The sequence below is a fragment of the Trachurus trachurus genome, assembly GCF_905171665.1.
Source record: "Trachurus trachurus genome assembly, chromosome: 6".
Lineage (NCBI taxonomy): Eukaryota > Metazoa > Chordata > Actinopteri > Carangiformes > Carangidae > Trachurus > Trachurus trachurus.
In genome coordinates, this window is record NC_139897.1 from 16,964,955 (window position 1) to 16,981,683 (window position 16,729).

The 16,729-nt window shown below is 40.7% G+C and overlaps 2 protein-coding genes across 3 annotated transcripts; one reads left to right on the forward strand and one right to left on the reverse strand.

Moving 5' to 3' along the window:
- Window positions 1-3: 3 nt before the first annotated feature.
- On the reverse strand, window positions 4-11,414 carry LOC310987713 (NAD-dependent protein deacetylase sirtuin-3). 2 transcript variants are annotated; one of them, XM_083974109.1, is made up of 9 exons: window positions 11,298-11,414; window positions 9,229-9,362; window positions 4,053-4,275; window positions 2,839-3,060; window positions 2,040-2,272; window positions 1,845-1,945; window positions 1,602-1,763; window positions 1,304-1,516; window positions 4-541 (listed from the first exon to the last, which is right to left on the reverse strand). In XM_083974109.1, the coding sequence occupies exons 3-9, from the start codon at window positions 4,265-4,267 to the stop codon at window positions 344-346; spliced, it is 1,344 nt and encodes a 447-aa protein (XP_083830235.1). In that variant the 5' UTR covers window positions 4,268-4,275; window positions 9,229-9,362; window positions 11,298-11,414; the 3' UTR covers window positions 4-343. The 2 variants fall into 2 exon arrangements, with proteins under 2 accessions (XP_083830235.1, XP_083830236.1); XM_083974110.1 differs by having other exon boundaries at window positions 9,229-9,347; window positions 11,281-11,357.
- A 25-nt stretch (window positions 11,415-11,439) lies between these two features.
- tmem263 (transmembrane protein 263) lies at window positions 11,440-16,029 on the forward strand. The gene is made up of 3 exons (XM_083974113.1): window positions 11,440-11,622; window positions 13,662-13,729; window positions 14,328-16,029. The coding sequence occupies exons 2-3, from the start codon at window positions 13,666-13,668 to the stop codon at window positions 14,624-14,626; spliced, it is 363 nt and encodes a 120-aa protein (XP_083830239.1). The 5' UTR covers window positions 11,440-11,622; window positions 13,662-13,665; the 3' UTR covers window positions 14,627-16,029.
- The last annotated feature ends 700 nt before the right edge of the window (window positions 16,030-16,729 follow it).

Sequence of the window (16,729 nt, forward strand, 5' to 3'; positions counted from 1 at the left end):
ATTACACAATACTTTTATTAAATATTTTTTAAAATACAGTGTGCCGATATAAAACATTAACAAGTTGCTGTTGTATAAGAACACTTACAGAAACATTTCATTTTGATACAGGGTTCAGATATTTACTAGTGTTCTGGATGGACTCACCACTAAGTGCTTTAAATATGATTGCTGAAGTTGATAAACCTTTTGATTTGTACATATGAACAGAGCAGCCAGAGTCCCAGAAGAAGAGAGATTATTCACAATAACCTGGTTAGAAATCAAATGTGCTAACGGTTAACAGGAGAGAGGAGGAGACTGTCAAAACTTTCCAGTGTTGTCGTCTATGAAACGTGCAGCATCAGTTGCTCAGGTTGGATGAGGCAGAGCTCTTGCTGTCCGTCTCCGAGTCCGTCTCCTCGCTGCCACTGCTCGCCGCTCCTCGACCTCCTGGACCTCCTCGACCTCCTCGACCTCCTGGCCTGGACCTGGATGTTTCCATCCTGCCTGGAGGCTGCTCACCCACTGATGAAGAGCCGTCTATCAGCGTGGGGATGTTCTGAAGAAGGAAACAAGTTGTATAAGTATCAGGCACTGGCTCAGATTTGATTATCAAAGCCTCTCCTGCTCTGTTTCCACATTACATATTCCTTTAAAAGGGATAGTTCAACATTTTGGCAAATTGGCCCATTGCCATTGGAAACCAATAGGGATATTGGTTTCCCTCATCAAACTAATCAAATACACAATTCAACAACTCCAAAACGCTCTCGTGGACAAGTTGTGACCTGCACATTCACCATGGTATGAGATAATAACAGAACGTTATGAGACAGAGTTGTTTTAGAGGTAAATTCATGCAAAACCACTGATGTGCGTTCCCGTCGGCTGCAGTTTTTCATCAAGCAGTCTCTGCATTTGCCTCGAAAACAACTCTGTCTCATAACGTTCTGTTATTATCTCATACTTAGCGTGTTGAATGTGCAGGTCACAACTTGTCCATGAGAGCGTTTTGGAGTTGTTGAATTGTGTATTTGATGAGTTTGATGAGGGAAACCAAGAAATCCCACTAGCTTCCGTAGCGTAGCTCTGAGCAGCTTGCGGCTCTGCTCTTCTAAAAAATAGCTTGCACCGACAATTAAAGGTAACAAACCTACTCTTAACACTATAGGGATTATGCCAATGGGCCAATTTGCCAAAATGTTGAACTATCCCTTTAACATATTATACAGCTGTTTAATAAACAACCCAAACACACTTGCATAACCTGCAAGAGTTTTGTTTAGTTCAGTAGTAGCCTGATGATCAAGATGGCACACACTGCTGTTTCCTGACTCCTCATCAGCTCTGTGATCTCGTCGTTCCAGCCGAGCATTTCAGCGAACCTCCGGACCGTGTCCTCCAGGTCGCCTAGCTCCACGTGGTCTCCTCTCCGCAGCGGGACCTTCTCAAAGGGGCCCACCGCATGTCGGTTCAGGAGGAGACGTGGCACAGTGGAGCGAACCGTGTTCACCAGACTGGCAAATGGCTCAATCTGGAAACAGTGAGTGTTTGTTCAGATGTAAATGATCACTGACCTGCTCAAAAAAACAATCCAGGTCATGAGGACAGATGTTTACCTGTAAAGATGTACCCATGATGATTAGGAGGTCTGCTTTGGGGAAGTCTTCTGTGTGGAGGAAATATTTCTGTGGAAGGTCCTCTCCGAAAAACACAACGTCAGGTTTGACTGTAGCAGCGCAGAACGTGCATATGGGAACGTTGTCATTCATTATAGCACGCTGCGACAAAAAGAAAAAGGAAGTATTACTCCAGTATCAAATACAGGGGGTTACAGTAATGTGCTCGACTACCAGACGTACCTTGGCCTCCTCAGCAGGATACGGCGTGTAACACAAGTGACAGGAAGCTGTGGCAAAACTGCCGTGACCCTCCACAAGTTTGTCGTCCGGGACGCCACATACTGTGAGGAACGTTATTAAATATTACGACAGGTATTCAAGCTGTTATTGTGTCCTCCTGTGCTGTTTTTAACTTCACTTTAACGTGTCACTCACATTTCTCCAGTCCGTCAATGTTCTGCGTGTACATCCGCAGCAGCAGGCCTTTGTGATGAAGCATGCGGATGAAGTAGTGTATGTAGTTGGGTCTGTGGCTGCCAGGATACAGAGCTTTGGCCAGGGAGAAGAAAGGCTGCGGGTCGTTGGAGAAGTAGTCAACGTTGAAAATAGCTTCTGGGTAAGGGATGTTATACTTCTCCAAGTTGGCATAGAGACCTGTGCCTGGCGTCCTGACAAAAAGAAAAGAATGAGGCACAATGAAAATCATAACAGAGAGAAAGTTAAGGATGAAGGTGCAGAGGGAGAGAGAGCAGGGTATATACAGGAATCTTGAAGTTCATTTTAATACCTTTTTAAGACTTTTTCAAGACCTTCTCAATATTTTTTAATACCTCACCGCCACTTCAAGCTGTAACCATTTACATCAGTGACACTTAGTTTGTGATAAAGACTATAGACCACTATGATACAACAGAATTCAAAATAGGCTGGGGGCGCTCTCAGAGACAATTTACGAACGCTCCCACAATAGCCTTGTTTTTTTATTTACCTGTTCATCTTTGTTTTTTAATAATACAAATAAATTCACACACTCACAATGCTTTTTTAGGACTCAAACTCTTGGACAGCTAATTCAGAAAAAAAATACCTTCAAAATGTAAGACTTTATGAAGTTGTGAAAAGACTTCTTAATACTTTTTAAGGGTCTTAATTTTCCCACAATTGATTTTTCACCTTTTAATACTTTTCAAGACCCCGCGGATACCCTGGAGAGAGCAAAGCAAAAGACGACAACCTGAAGTCTGGGATGCCGCTGGCTGTGCTGATTCCTGCTCCGGCCACCACCACCACGTTCTTACAACGGCCGAGCTTCACCAGCCGAGCCACGGAGGCGAGGCCGCCGCCGCGGGATGGTAACTTGGCAGCAGACACAGATGGACGACTCTGAGCAGCTGTGGACCCAGAGGAATCACCGTCCTGCACCGGGTCACTGCTACATATGGACGTCTTTCCTTTACTAGAGACACAAAGACACATCCCTCAGACATTTCACAACGACTCAACCTTAATCCAATGTGGAACTATCATCTTTGTTACAAAAAAATACTTCATTTTATTTCAAATTATAAAAGTGAATCGAATCTAAATATCCAGATGACACAAGAGTCCATGCAGCCCCTCCTCATGTATCATAGAGGTACATGTCAAATAGAGATAAGTAGCCCATTTATCTCATGTACAGCCTCACAGTGCAGCTAGAGATGCTCTATACGCTGAATTAGAAGTATATTTCTCTAACTATTGTGTTACTATTATTACACATTCAAACTAGAACTACTGCGTTGTGGTCGTATGCTTCTGCAAACCAGACAAGTTACAGAAAACATAGTCTCACTCTCTCTCCCTTTCTGAGCCACAGCATTGAACCGATGTCACAGTGAAGTTGATCTTTGGCTATTTGGGTTTTAAACTGTCATCACTTCAGTGTCAAATCCTTTTAGACATGTGTGTGTTTTAAATTGTGTTGTAACTTTATGAGTTGTAGCCAAAAAATGTCACGTGAGGTCACACTGACTTTGACCTTTGACCACCAACATCCAATCAGTTCATCCTTTGGTCCATGTGAATCTTTGTGACAGATGTCATTTAACACAACCCAGTGCTTTCTGACATATTGTATGCACAACAACAAGAGGTCACGATGACTTCGGCCCATGTCCACCAAAATCTACTCACTTCATTATTATTTTTAAATTTTCTTAAACCAAACCATGTCTGTGGGATGTTTCATGTATGGACTAAATGTGTGTGTACAGTGTACATCCCAGTATTCAGATATCTTTCATGTTAATCTGTCTACTTACCAATATACGTCACATATGTTTTTTTACTATTACTTCTTCACCAACACAAAACGTTTTCCTCTAATGTTTTATTCCTGACAGCTGTAATGTTCTTTTTTCTTTGTTACATTTAAGACAGTATAAAGTCTCTTTTGCGTGTTCTCACCTGGAGGCTAAAATGTCCTGCCCGCTAACGCTCATCTGACTGAGGTCCTGGGCCAGAGCCGAGTCCGCCTGCTTCTTCCGTTGTTTTCCATGCGTGGCCAGTCCGGAGTCAGGAGACTCTGCGGGGTGCCTGACCTGGGAGCTGGAGCTGCGGGTGATCCTGGTGGCTGGAGCTGGAGGGGCTTTTTTATCCCAGCTGGACCTGGACCTGTTCATTCCAGCACCTGTTGACAGCAAGAAAAAACACAAACTCGCTCAGCCTAAATGAAACATCACTCAAGGTTTATGAGCTTGAATGTTTTCTTTTCCTCAGAGCCATCAGCTTGAAGCAAGATTTGTCTAAATGACATTTGAATGTCAGACATGAAAACTATTTTTATGGCAATACATCATTTCATTTCAATGGTTTTGCACTAATTAGCCACAGATTTGTTTCCAGTGGTTTGCTTTTTCATTTGCTTTCCCTCCGTCGTCTTTGTCCTTTATTTAAAAAGCTGTTACACCGAGATCATCGCTGTGTCCTTTTCTGCTCACTCCCTTCGCACAGACAGAGGCTGAAATGTTTTAAAACTGTCAACTGTTGAACAAAAGGTAACGACTGCAATATATTTAGCAACCCCCCCCTCCCCTCTCCCCTCCTCTCTCTTACCAGCTATGCTAATACAGTCCACAGCTGTGGCAGCTTTACTGTTCAGGGAAAGCGGAGGGTCAAGCTGTGGGTTGTGTGTGGGGGGGTGGGAGTTAAAAAGAGGGGTGGCAGAGGTGAAAGACAACCGTAGATTGACTGTGTGTCAACAAACCCAGCTGGAAGAGAAAAGAGGATGCCCCCTAACGGCCTCCTCAAACTGAGGAAGAGGGGAACGGGGGGGGGGGGGGGGGGGGGGGGTGCTGAGATAAATGATACAGAGGCGGGATTCAATAAAGAGGTAAAAGAGGAGTAGAAGGAGAGGAGAGCAAGAGAGGAGGAGGAGGGAGGTGGGAGGAGGGGGGGGGGTCTTCTTCTCCACAGCTATTCTAGGCCTTCAAACAACTTCCATGAGGAATGAGTGTGAGTGACCAGGCAGAGACAGAGGACAAGGAAACAAAAGAGCTACAACCCATAAAACACGACTGCTTCAGGGGGCGGCAGGGAGATAAGACGAGCTTTTCTTCAGCAGCACCTTATCGCCCTCCAGAGGGGAGGGGAGGGGGGCCGGAGAGGGGTCACTGAGGGTTTACAAAGCAGCAGCAGCAGCAGCGTGGCCAGAAAACAACAGCCTTTGGCACATAAAATGATGAGACAGTGTCATCTCAAGGCTTTAATTGCTACAATAACGTTTAAAGGAAATTAGTCATTAACGAGCTTAGAGCTGGTGTAAATGTTGACTATAAGGCTAAATGTGAAAAACCCTTTGAACTGTCTTAAAAAATCTCACACTCTCCAAACTACTTTCATTTAAGGAACTCAATCTTCTTTCACTGTGAAGCCCCCACATTAGTTTTTTTTCCCCCCTCCTGCACATCCTAAAGAACTATTAAAAACAGTAGGAGGGTGAGGGTCTTGGCTTTTGTCAGGGCTCCTCTCAAAAAGACGCTGCTGAGTACAGGCAATAAATCACTAGCCCAGTTATTAAGGTCTCACACAGATGGTGCAGTGCAGCAGCAGCAGCAGCAGCAGCCCCAATACATCAACACCATCAGTCCCCTCAAACGGTGCAATCGTGTCTGGAAGAGCACACACACATTGGCTGCACTTCTTCCTGGATATTATGAAATTACTAAATTAAACGGACTCAATGGAGAAATGCTTAAAAGAGAGAGAAACTGGAGCATGGGAGCTCTTGGCAGCAGCAGCAGTGTTGTTGACTGGACGAATGGACACTTCAGCATCAACCTGAAACTTTGAAGTTAAGATGGCGCAAATGCTGTTGCACAAAAATTATTATTTTTATAAGATTAAAGATATAAGACTACTTTTCAGTGCTCCAAATATCAACCTTTATCTGATAGAAGCCTAAGTGCATCACAAATGGTGTTATTATTCTTTAATGACAAATAAATCCCGGTATAAATGACAAAAGGCTTAAAAAGGATTTGAGAGCCTAGAGCCCCCCTCCCTCCTTGTTTAGCCTTTCACTCCACTTGTTCTCGCAGCTCTGCCCAGTCAAAAAGCTGAGCGCAGTGTGTCCCAGGACCGGACCACCAGGGATGTTGCTGCTCATATGAGGGTTACAGTTATCTAATTAGGGCCGTCCTACAACACCTCAGTGCTCACCACTAAACCCCTGGAACAAGTAAAAGCTTCTTCAGCTGAAGAGATTGAGACCAGGAAGGAGCAGCTTTCATAAAAAGTTTTTGTGAAATCAACAGAAATATAATAGATGAAGCAAAAGCAAAATGCAGCTTCTCATTTACATTAGCACCTCTCTGAGAAAAAAAAAGTTTGTGTCTACCCCAGCGCATTCACTGTCAATTTTAGTCTGATTGTTAAATTGACAGTCAAATAGTGGATTATGTGTTTTCACTAGTACTTAGATACAGAAGATGATTTATTGTGATTTTTAAGACCTCTAACAAACATAATTTTACTTATTCATTCAACTGTTTTTGAATGTTTTTTTTAATCAAACAGCCTGTAAAATTCACAACTTCATGACAGCTTGTTTCATCTGAGAAAATAGGCCAAAACCCATTGATTTTTTATAGTTTATAGTTTAAGTGAAAACAGAGATAAAGAAACAACTACAATCATTGAATTATTAAATGTTTTTGATTTTCCATAGACAAATGTTTCTTAAAACTACAACAGAAACAATAACAATCTACTGAAGTTTTGTTTGTTTTGTTGGTTTTTTTTTCACTCTTCACTGTGCTGTTTCAGATCATGTCGCTGACTTGTGTCTTATATTGTCCTTTTTTTTCTTATAGACTAGTGTTTTTCTAGATCCCAGTGTGAAACCTTAAAAAAAATGAATAAAATAAATGTCGTTCAACAGCATTTACCTGGTGTGACTCCTGAATAGCGATGCGAGCTGTGTCTTAGAGGAGATCTGGTTACGTTTAATGAAAAGCTTCTCCCCTGCAACCCCTCCATTTAACCCTCCACTTACAGCAGAATTGAGGACAGGCGACTTTGATCTCTGCTGCCCACCCTCGTCCCCCCCCCCGACACCACCACCAAAAAAAAAAAAAAAAAAAAAAATGCAGGGATGGCACCAGGCAGGCAGTCCTGTTGCCATGGAAACCTCTTCACTACTTAGTTTGAGAGGCAACAGCTCTATGTTCCCCGTCCCCACCTGCTCACTAATGACATATCACTCTGTGTAGCATCTTTGTTGGACTCCCAATTGACACAAAGCAGCGAGTCCTAATTTGTGTTAGTATATTGTTTGCGCACACAGAGGCGAAGGTGGGCGGTGGAGAGCTAAGTCTGCCCCCGGCGGGTCGATGACCAGCTAATGACTCTCGTCCTGTTACTCCTCTGAGGAAGTGCCAGCCCTAAATTAAACACCAATCAACCAATAATGAGATGTGGTGTTATTTGTGACTAACATGGGAGTTTTTTGTTGTTGTTTTTTTGGAGTGGGGAGGATTTGTATGTGCTGAAACATGAACATTACAGATTCTGTAATGTTCATGTAAAGCCGTCAAACAAAGAAATAGTGTTGGTTTTAGACTTAAGAACAAAAATAACAGCTTTAAACTTTTAGTTAAGATAAAATAATAACAATAACCCTCGCTGTTAAGACAGCATGAGGACACTTTACAGTAAACTTCAAACCACTTTTGGATGTGCACAACTGTACCCACCTCTGTACAAATGATGAATGACTTGAGGCCTTCAGAAAATAATAAGTTGACATATTCTGTGCACCGAGTGTCACGGTTTGGAGGCAGGTTAGTAGCAGTGAGGCTGCACTGTCACCTGCTGGAGTCTGGGCCACATTACATATGAAAGCCAGCCATGTTTTACAAAACATAATGCCACATAATAACACTGTGGTGACTGGGAGCCATTTCCATACTGGTTTTCTATGGAGTTGGTGTTTCAGCCAGTGTGATGCCACATGCATAAAATGGGGATGTCTCAACAATTACATTTGATTGCCTCCTGCTGGAAGTGATCTGATTAAAAGTTTGCTCTGTTGCATATCACTAAAACCCAAAGAGCATCTTGTGTTGTTCTGGCTGCTGAAAATGTTGTGGTGGACAATGTTGTAACCTTTTATACATTACAACTCATACAAACTATTAATATCTATTTTTATTAAATAAAAAGATAAAGCAAGACCTGTGATGTATTACGTACAAGTGTTACTGGATCCAGTTGCTCCGATTAGAACAATAATAATACTAATACTAATAATAGTTATTATTATTATTATTATTATTATTATTATTATTATTATTATTATTATTATTATAGGTGTCCGACATTGTTTTCTCTTTCAACAGCAAAAGTGTGATTACATGTTAAGGATGCACAATTTACCGCTATATCGAAATCAAAATATGGCAAGTTTTAAATTCTAGTCTAGTGCATTATTAGCACCCTCAGTGTTTTGTTGCTACAGAGACAACCTGTTCAACAAATCATATTCAAGATGTTATGGGAAAATGAAAAGCAAAAATGACCAGTCCAACTAAAATCACAACCACGGTATCTGCCTAGTTGTGTCTTTTTTGTGTGTGCATATTTTGCAGCCCTAAATGCATTGTTTAAGAATTTGTCAAATTATATGTACAACTTTCCTCCTCACTGACTGACTCGTTGACTATATGAAAATACAAGCTTTCGTAAGTAAGCTGCAGGTCTGCTCTCCAACATAATGATATTAAATCCCTGCAGATACAATAGCTAGGTCCTGAACTAAGATTACAGTAGCAGCCGTGTTTGAGATGTGACGTTTGCGTGCCTGAGCAGTCTGTAAATATTAGCTTTTGTTTGTTTGATCGTTTTTAATTTCACCCGAAAAGAGAGCAGAGACTCATTACATCCACAGCTGCATGTAATCACGCTGATGTGGTTGTGGATATGGAGCGAGATAAATGTAACTGTCTTTCTGTAAACATGTGAGTGGGGGCCAACACCGTGCAGGACCTTCTCGTTAAAAACAAAGCTAGACGTCCATGTCCTCAAAGCTCATCTGCTAATAATGCAAATATAAATTAAGATCAAAATAAGTGTTGTTAGCTACCTGTTTGTGCAGCCTGCTCTGGACTCTGAGGTGATGAAAAGAGACGACAGACTGCTGCAGACTCTGGAGATGTTTCACATCAGAGAGGAAACTCGCCGTCGAGCCGCGGTGACACTGAGCTCCTGTGTTTGCAGCTGCAGACAGATGAACAACAACATCTGGGTCAGTCGAGGTAGAAAGGTGTTTCCGGGGCTCCTCCAACACAGACCCTTTATCTATATCCGTGCAGTCTGCGCTCCAAGTTTTGTAGCGAAGAGAGCCAGCTGTCACTCTGCTGCTCTTGTTTCCGGGTGCTAAATAATTCATTACGAATACGGGCGGGAAAACGAGCTGGGGGTCACGTGGTGCTGTAGCTACTTCCGCTTCCCAGCCAACATTTCAAAAGCAGATGGGATGTTGTGGATGTAAACAAAAAGCACATCCGACCTACGGCCATTTGCTTCTGTACTATCCAAATTTAGTTTAGTTTTATTTACTTAGCACAAATTACATTAAACACTGTGTGTCTTGTACAGAGCCCCACCCACCTCTAGCTGTAATAACAAATGACATGCAGGCTCAGCACATGAACTAAAGAAACACAAAAATAAAGAGCAGCAGAAACTTGGGTATTTGATGCAAAATGAAGCTAAGAATATAAGACAAGAACCTCTAAAGAGCCTCTAAAAGTGATAATGTTCGAGGGGACGGTAAAAATAAACTGTTATTGCTGATATGAATGAACACCTGAAGTAAGAATTAAGAAATTATAAAAGGGAACAAGAAGATCTTGTTTCCTGTTTACGAACTTTATAGGCATGTTTGATAGACACTTTGTGAGTTGGTATTTGTTATTTTCTAAAAACTGAAACAATCACACTGTATGTTTTCTCATCTTTTACTTGCGGGCGGACCCCCTTAAAAACAAATAGCAGTTCTCGTGAACAAGATTAATTTATTTTGCGTTTGATTTAGTATTGCTGAATTAATTTATCTGTCCTTTAATTAATACATGTTGAGGTAAAGGACATTGCAGAGACATTTTGTATTACATTTGAGACACAATTTACTTTTGTGCATGATCCAAATTTGTTCAGAAATGTTATACGGGGACAAAGCCCCTGACTTTGATTATGAAGAGACAATAACAGAAATTCTTGTCAAAGCACTCAAATCTCTTTCTTTTTTTGTCTTCATTGTGTAATGTAATGTTTGTTTAGCAGGATCTTTCTGTGTCTGTTTTAAGACATGCATTTTTCTCTTCAAGTTACAATGGCAGGTCACTTGTTAAACCCAAGACTTTCTTAAAGCCAGTGAAGTCAAGTTTCATTATCCAGGCATCCAAAAGACTTTGTCACTTGTCAGCTCAGGTCAGAGCTAATAGGCTACTAGTCCCTTCAGTACAGAAACATTATAGAAATACACCCAAATAACATTTTAGACTGTAACCAGGGCCGTAGAAACCATTGAGGACACTGAGGTCATGTCCTCGGTATTTTTTTCAGTGGTTTCATTTCCCTTTGTTTTTTACACACTAGAACGGCCAAATGTTTTTTGAAAACTGGCACAAATTCATGTCAGATAGTTTTGTCTTATCACCACCAGGTTACACCAATACATGCAATGTAGACTACTGCATTGTTGTTGTTGTTGTTTAATAATTTTGATCCAACGATACATGATAATAATAACATATCATTATTGTAACTATGCTACTTGATTTGCAACTATGTCTCAACTATGTTGCTCACATCACTTACAATAAAAATGTAGGATCCAAGGCCCCTGAGGTTCAAGACACCGAAGCAGTAGCCTGCTGGTAGGTGATCAAGCCTTGATACAAAATACATTTTGTGATCAAATCTATTTTTAGAAAAATAATAAGAGGAGTAGGCTATGTCACGCTCCACTTAGAGTGGTGGAGGTTTTCTTGTGACCTCTTTCACCACCAAAGTTAGAGCATGGGATCCCAATAATAACAAACCTTCATCTTGACTTGAACTTTAAAATGTGCCTGCACATAAATCAGAGAGTGGATTACAAACACTGCACAACCTTAAGGCCTATAATCACAGACAGACAATACTTACTTGTGTTGGCATGCAATGTGTTTTTTGTGCAGGCAGCCAGCAGCTGGTGCTCCAGTCTGCACACAACAGTTGTACCTCTGTGAGCTTTTCTGGGTGGAGACTGGGGGACCTCTTCCAAAAAAACACACAGTCAGAGGAGAGGACAGACAACACACACACACACACACACACAGTCAACTTCTCTTCTCCTCCATTAGAAGCAACAGGCGAAAACATCACAGGGCCTGGAAGAGCCTGAAAGCTGTCTTTGCTGGGGTAGTTTTAAAGTGCCACACATACCTTGCACTGGGTGGACTGGACTAGTTTGTTAACGTTACAAACCAAGGTGAGTCCTGAGCGAGTTGGTGGTGGTGGTGGTTGTTGTTGCTGCTGTTTTTTAATGAGGCAGCCATGAGAACTTCTGCAGGAAGAACCGAAGCATAACATTTCAGAGCAGCTTCAAAACGGACGCCCATCGACTGGGTTATAAAATACTGATAAATGTGGACGGTTTTACGGTGGAAAAGCAACGAAACAGTCGTCGGGAGTTTCGGGAAAGACGACGTGTCTGTTTTGATGTGTCAGTCCTCAGATAATCTGCTTATGGCGCTGAGGACACACGGGAACAAAGTGATGCTCGAATTATCAAACACGTCCTTTCTTTTTTCTTGTTTTAGGGAGTTAATATTGAACATAAACCCGATGTAGCATCACGAACTGTACGTGTACGTGCCTCTGAGTGAGTTCGCTGAAGAAGTTCACGTTAGCCCGAACACTGAGCGAACGTTGGCTCGTAACTTACCGTTAACGTAAAGTTTACGTACAGTTAACGTACCGTACGTCAACGGTAAATTAAAACGAACTCTCTGTACATTAGCTCCTTAGCTTGGGCGGGGCCGCTACCAGCAGCTAACTCCTCACTTTTATCACTGTTTAACTTGAGACATCGGCTTCACGGGCTGTGTATTGTGGTGTAAACAACTGATAACGGTCACCGTAAAAGCTAAGTTAGCTGTCTCTGCAATGAACTATTGTTTCCGCCTGATATTTTGTTGAGCAGAGTTCAAAACAGTGTCCACCTCAGAAAGCTCAAATAAAAAGTCACCTTTGTGTGCAACAGTTTCTGGGATCATTTTGCATTTTGTGAAGACGATGTGTCATTGTTTTAAAAACACAGACCGGGAAATTGTAAATACAACTTAAAACTTGTACACTAACTTACCAGTCAAAACCTTCTCATTCCATGTGTTTTCTTTATTTTTTTTTATTACTTAGTACATTGTAGATTCAAACTGAAGACAACAAAACTATGGAGGAACTTATAGCCTTTGCAGTAAACAAAAATCTGCAAAAACAAAGCAGAATGTGTTTTAGGCTATAAGATTTTTAGCCACCTACAGCTTTTTGCACACTTTTGACATCCTATCATCAGCTTCATGAGGTTTTCCAAAGGAGTTCACAGAGGTGCTGACTGCTGAGCACTTGTTAACTGTTTTGACTTCACTCTGCGGTCCAACTCATGATGGTTATCTCACAGATAACACTGTGTTTACTACATAATTCCATGTGTTCCTTCATAGTTTTTATATCTTAAGTATGAATCTACAAAGTAATAAAAATAAAGAAAGAACCGAGAAGGTGTGTCCAAACTTGAGTGGTAGTGTGTAGGAGCTCGGTTTAAGTTTTACAGTCTATCCCAGCTCTGTGTCTGTGTGTTTGAGTGTGTTTGTTTTAACCTGTTGTGCTTCTGTGTGACAGTGTGAACAGGTCTGCCTTGTTTTGCGATCAGCAGCAACACCCAAAGCAATCACCTTTTATATTCCTTAAGACAGCCCCATTCCTAACATTTACACAGTCCGTGTGTCACACATAGGCCTACTTGTACCACTTTGTCCATCTGGAATAAAGACTTTTAATAATAACAGGGCAACCTTGTCACAATCACAGTTAATGTGAAGGTTAAAGCTGGCAGGCATAACTTTTGTTTCTGCTTAATCCAACAACAAACACAGCAGCAATAAGTCTTCATGGCAAAGTTTACACCATAACAGAAATGCTGTATGAATGCCAGGGAGAAATATAATCTGAGTTACAGCAATGTTGTTGGGTGTAATATCCCTACAGATCCCTGCATTACATCATTTAGAGCTACTCCACCACCCTGAGCAAGTCTGTTACAAGTTTTACATTTGTCATAGGTTACATACGCTACATACCAAAACTCAGGTGCAGGACAGATGTCCTTGCTCAGAGAGATGATCATGTGTCTGTCTGATTAGCTCTATATGTACAATACATAACGTGGCACTCTCACAGTGTTGCAGTGTGTAATTATTTTGCATCACAGACTTTCTTGGTAATTGTGTGTGCTATTTACTCTGCCAGAGAGATGAGTCAGGCAGAGCAGGTGCCTGAGGACGTGCCTGCATACCTACAAGATGAGCCACCTACTGGTAAGTTCAGTTTACCTGCAAAAGTTTTAATGTTTATTCATCACAGTCTGTGCAAAAAAAAGGTCCAGCCTTCCCTTGAATCTGTCATGAAAGGAAATTAAGAAACTGTCAGTAGTGTTCAAAAGAGCAGCCGATGGCAGTTTTGATGATCAAATAGTAAATACTAAGCAAGTAATCATTTAAAAAGTCATTTTTATAATGTAGGGAGACTCCCGCTCAACCCAGCTCAGTTCCCAAATATTTTATTTGTATAGTTTAGTCACTAAACTATACAAGACACTAAACTTTAGTGTCTGAGAATCCCAAGAAAAATACAAAACCCACAACAAACCAAATGCAGCAAGTGTCATTGTAGCATAGTTTATTTCTCTGTCCCAGATAAGTCAACTGTAATTCAACTGAAAACACACAAAAAAAAGAAATTCAGAGCGTAATACATATTAAAAAATAATGTTGTAGTCATGAACAAGATTACTGTAACCAATTTCAAATGATTGGCGTTATAATCATGGTTTCTGTATGATGACGATGATGATATGATGAATATAATCCAGCAGTGACACAGTAAATCTTAAAAATCTTCTCCTGTTATTTTCAGACAACAACAAGGACCACCCACAGACACAACCAGGCATGTTCGGCAGGTTGGCGGGGGGCTTGTACGGTGCCACCAAGGGAGCTATTGGAGCTACAGTGGGTGGCGTGGCCTGGGTGGGAGGAAAGAGTCTGGATCTAACCAAGACCGCCGTCAGCACCGTAGCTGCTGTGCCTGCCATGGGAGTGGGGCTCGTTAAAGGAGGAGTGTGCGCCGTAGCTGGAGGAGTGACATCTGTCGGCTCTGCAGTGGTCAGCAAAGTTCCCATAGGAGGATGCAAAAAGAAGGACAAGTCTGACTGATGGAGAGAGGAGCAGGGTGAACATGCAAAGCTGAACAGTCAAAGATGAAAAGAGGACTCAAAAGCAGAGTGTATACATTTTAGTGAGGGGTTGCTTCATTTATTTCTTGAGTTAGTTTTGTATGTGGCATGGACCTGAAAAAACCAAGAAGACTCCGACTGTTTTTTAAAGGAAAACACGCCAAACTTTTATCCGCTGTGCCACAAATTAGGTAAAATGTCTATTTTACATGTTTGATAATAAGCTACAACACAGTTCTTCCTGCAGACTGTTCTACTCATCACATTAGTTAACTTTAGTGTGGAACAGCCTAAAGTGTAAATGCTTAAACTTCACTTGCAAGACAATCATTGATGAGTGACAAGCTATAAATGATATGATATTTCTTGGATAATGAAAATATTTCACACTCCAGTTCATCACCTGTGTTCACAAATGAACAAATCAAAGATGTAATGTGAACACTACAGCCCAGTTTTATGTCTTGTATGTTGTGTCATGTAAACACTGTTGGCTGTGGACTGTGGGTATTTCACTGGGGAATTACTTTGGCAGTTGCAGCCAGGTTTCCTCTCAGTTCATGTTTCCTTTGCCTTTTTTTTTGTCATCTCAGTGGAAGGCAACTCATACTCGTGCTTTTGATACACAGTCCAATTTATCAAAATAAGTATTGTTATTCATGTGAAAATGATGATTAAGAGATTGATTACAATGAACTTCATTCCCTGCTGCAGTGTTAGCTGGTTCACTTGACTGTTCTGGTTCAGTATAAGTTTATAGGATAACTTTACACACTAGTGCATTGGCCCTGAGAGCTTAATGCAATGCAGGAAAACGCATGCAACCCGTCCAACCCGTGCCACCAAACCATTCAGTTTACACATTACATCACTTTCCAGTGTCCCCTGGAAACACTTGTCTTGTGCTGTGTGGATTTCATTGTTGAAGATGTTTTCTGAACTTGCAATGCATTGCCTCCTCAGAGCCAGCCTCTCTAGTAGTTACTGTGATATGTTGATGAACATTACTCTCAGATTGAAGTAACATGTAAACTTGGAAAAATTAAATCTTCCACAGAAGTTTGATAATGCCATAATGCCATCTCCGCTACTGTACCAAAGAAGCTTTGTTCTCAACCCTAATGTTTCTCTAAAGCTCCTTCATATAGCTTGGAGTCAGTGTTTACCGTTGTTACAATCAGATGGCTGGATTTCTTGATAATACAATCTGAGTGTTAAAATATCAACTACATTTTGAGCTGATAATCATGTAAAAATAAGATTTTAAAAAGTTTTTGTAGATCTACCTTTAAATGTCAAATGTTATTTGAGGCTTCACAGATGATGTCAATGTTGTATCAGTGTTTTATCAACTTGTCTAAATAAAACATATGCAGAAGGTTGTGTACGTGTGCTGCGTTCCCTCGTTTACAAAAGCAGCCTCATAAAAAGCGTTTTCATGAGACTATTCCAAACTTCAAATTTCTTGACTGTTCAACTTCAATTCAATGGTACGTTTTAAATATCTATACTTTATGTTACAGAACTTGATTTGCATATTTAAAATTATATTTTTTAGAAACCGTTACCATATTTGTGTTGTTGGGTCTATAATTTGTTCACTCAAAACTTAATATATATGTAAATAAATTGTTTTACCACCGTTACGGATTATCTGTTTCAATGCAGCACTGTGGTCATTTTTATGTTATAAATCCAAAGATGATTTAAAAAAAAAACATAAAAAATAATGTTACAACTGTTTTACGTATATCTCCTCTAGTAGATGAAATTTTAACCTCAAATGTTTGGATCTTGTTTATACATCATTATACTGACCAAGGTGACACAGATAAAGTGCTGGTAAGATTACACCAACTTTATTTTTTTCACCAGTTTTACATTTGAAATTCTGAGATCACATTAAGACAGTTAAAATGGCATCAATACTCCTTGTTAACTACATTAAACACCCACTTGATTGTATCTTATTGTTTTATTTGTTTCAAATCATTTTATAACCATAAGTTAAATATTACTGCCAGGGGTCTCTGTTTGTTAGAATGTCCCTAACATTTTTAAAAGTACATTATGCACAAAATAA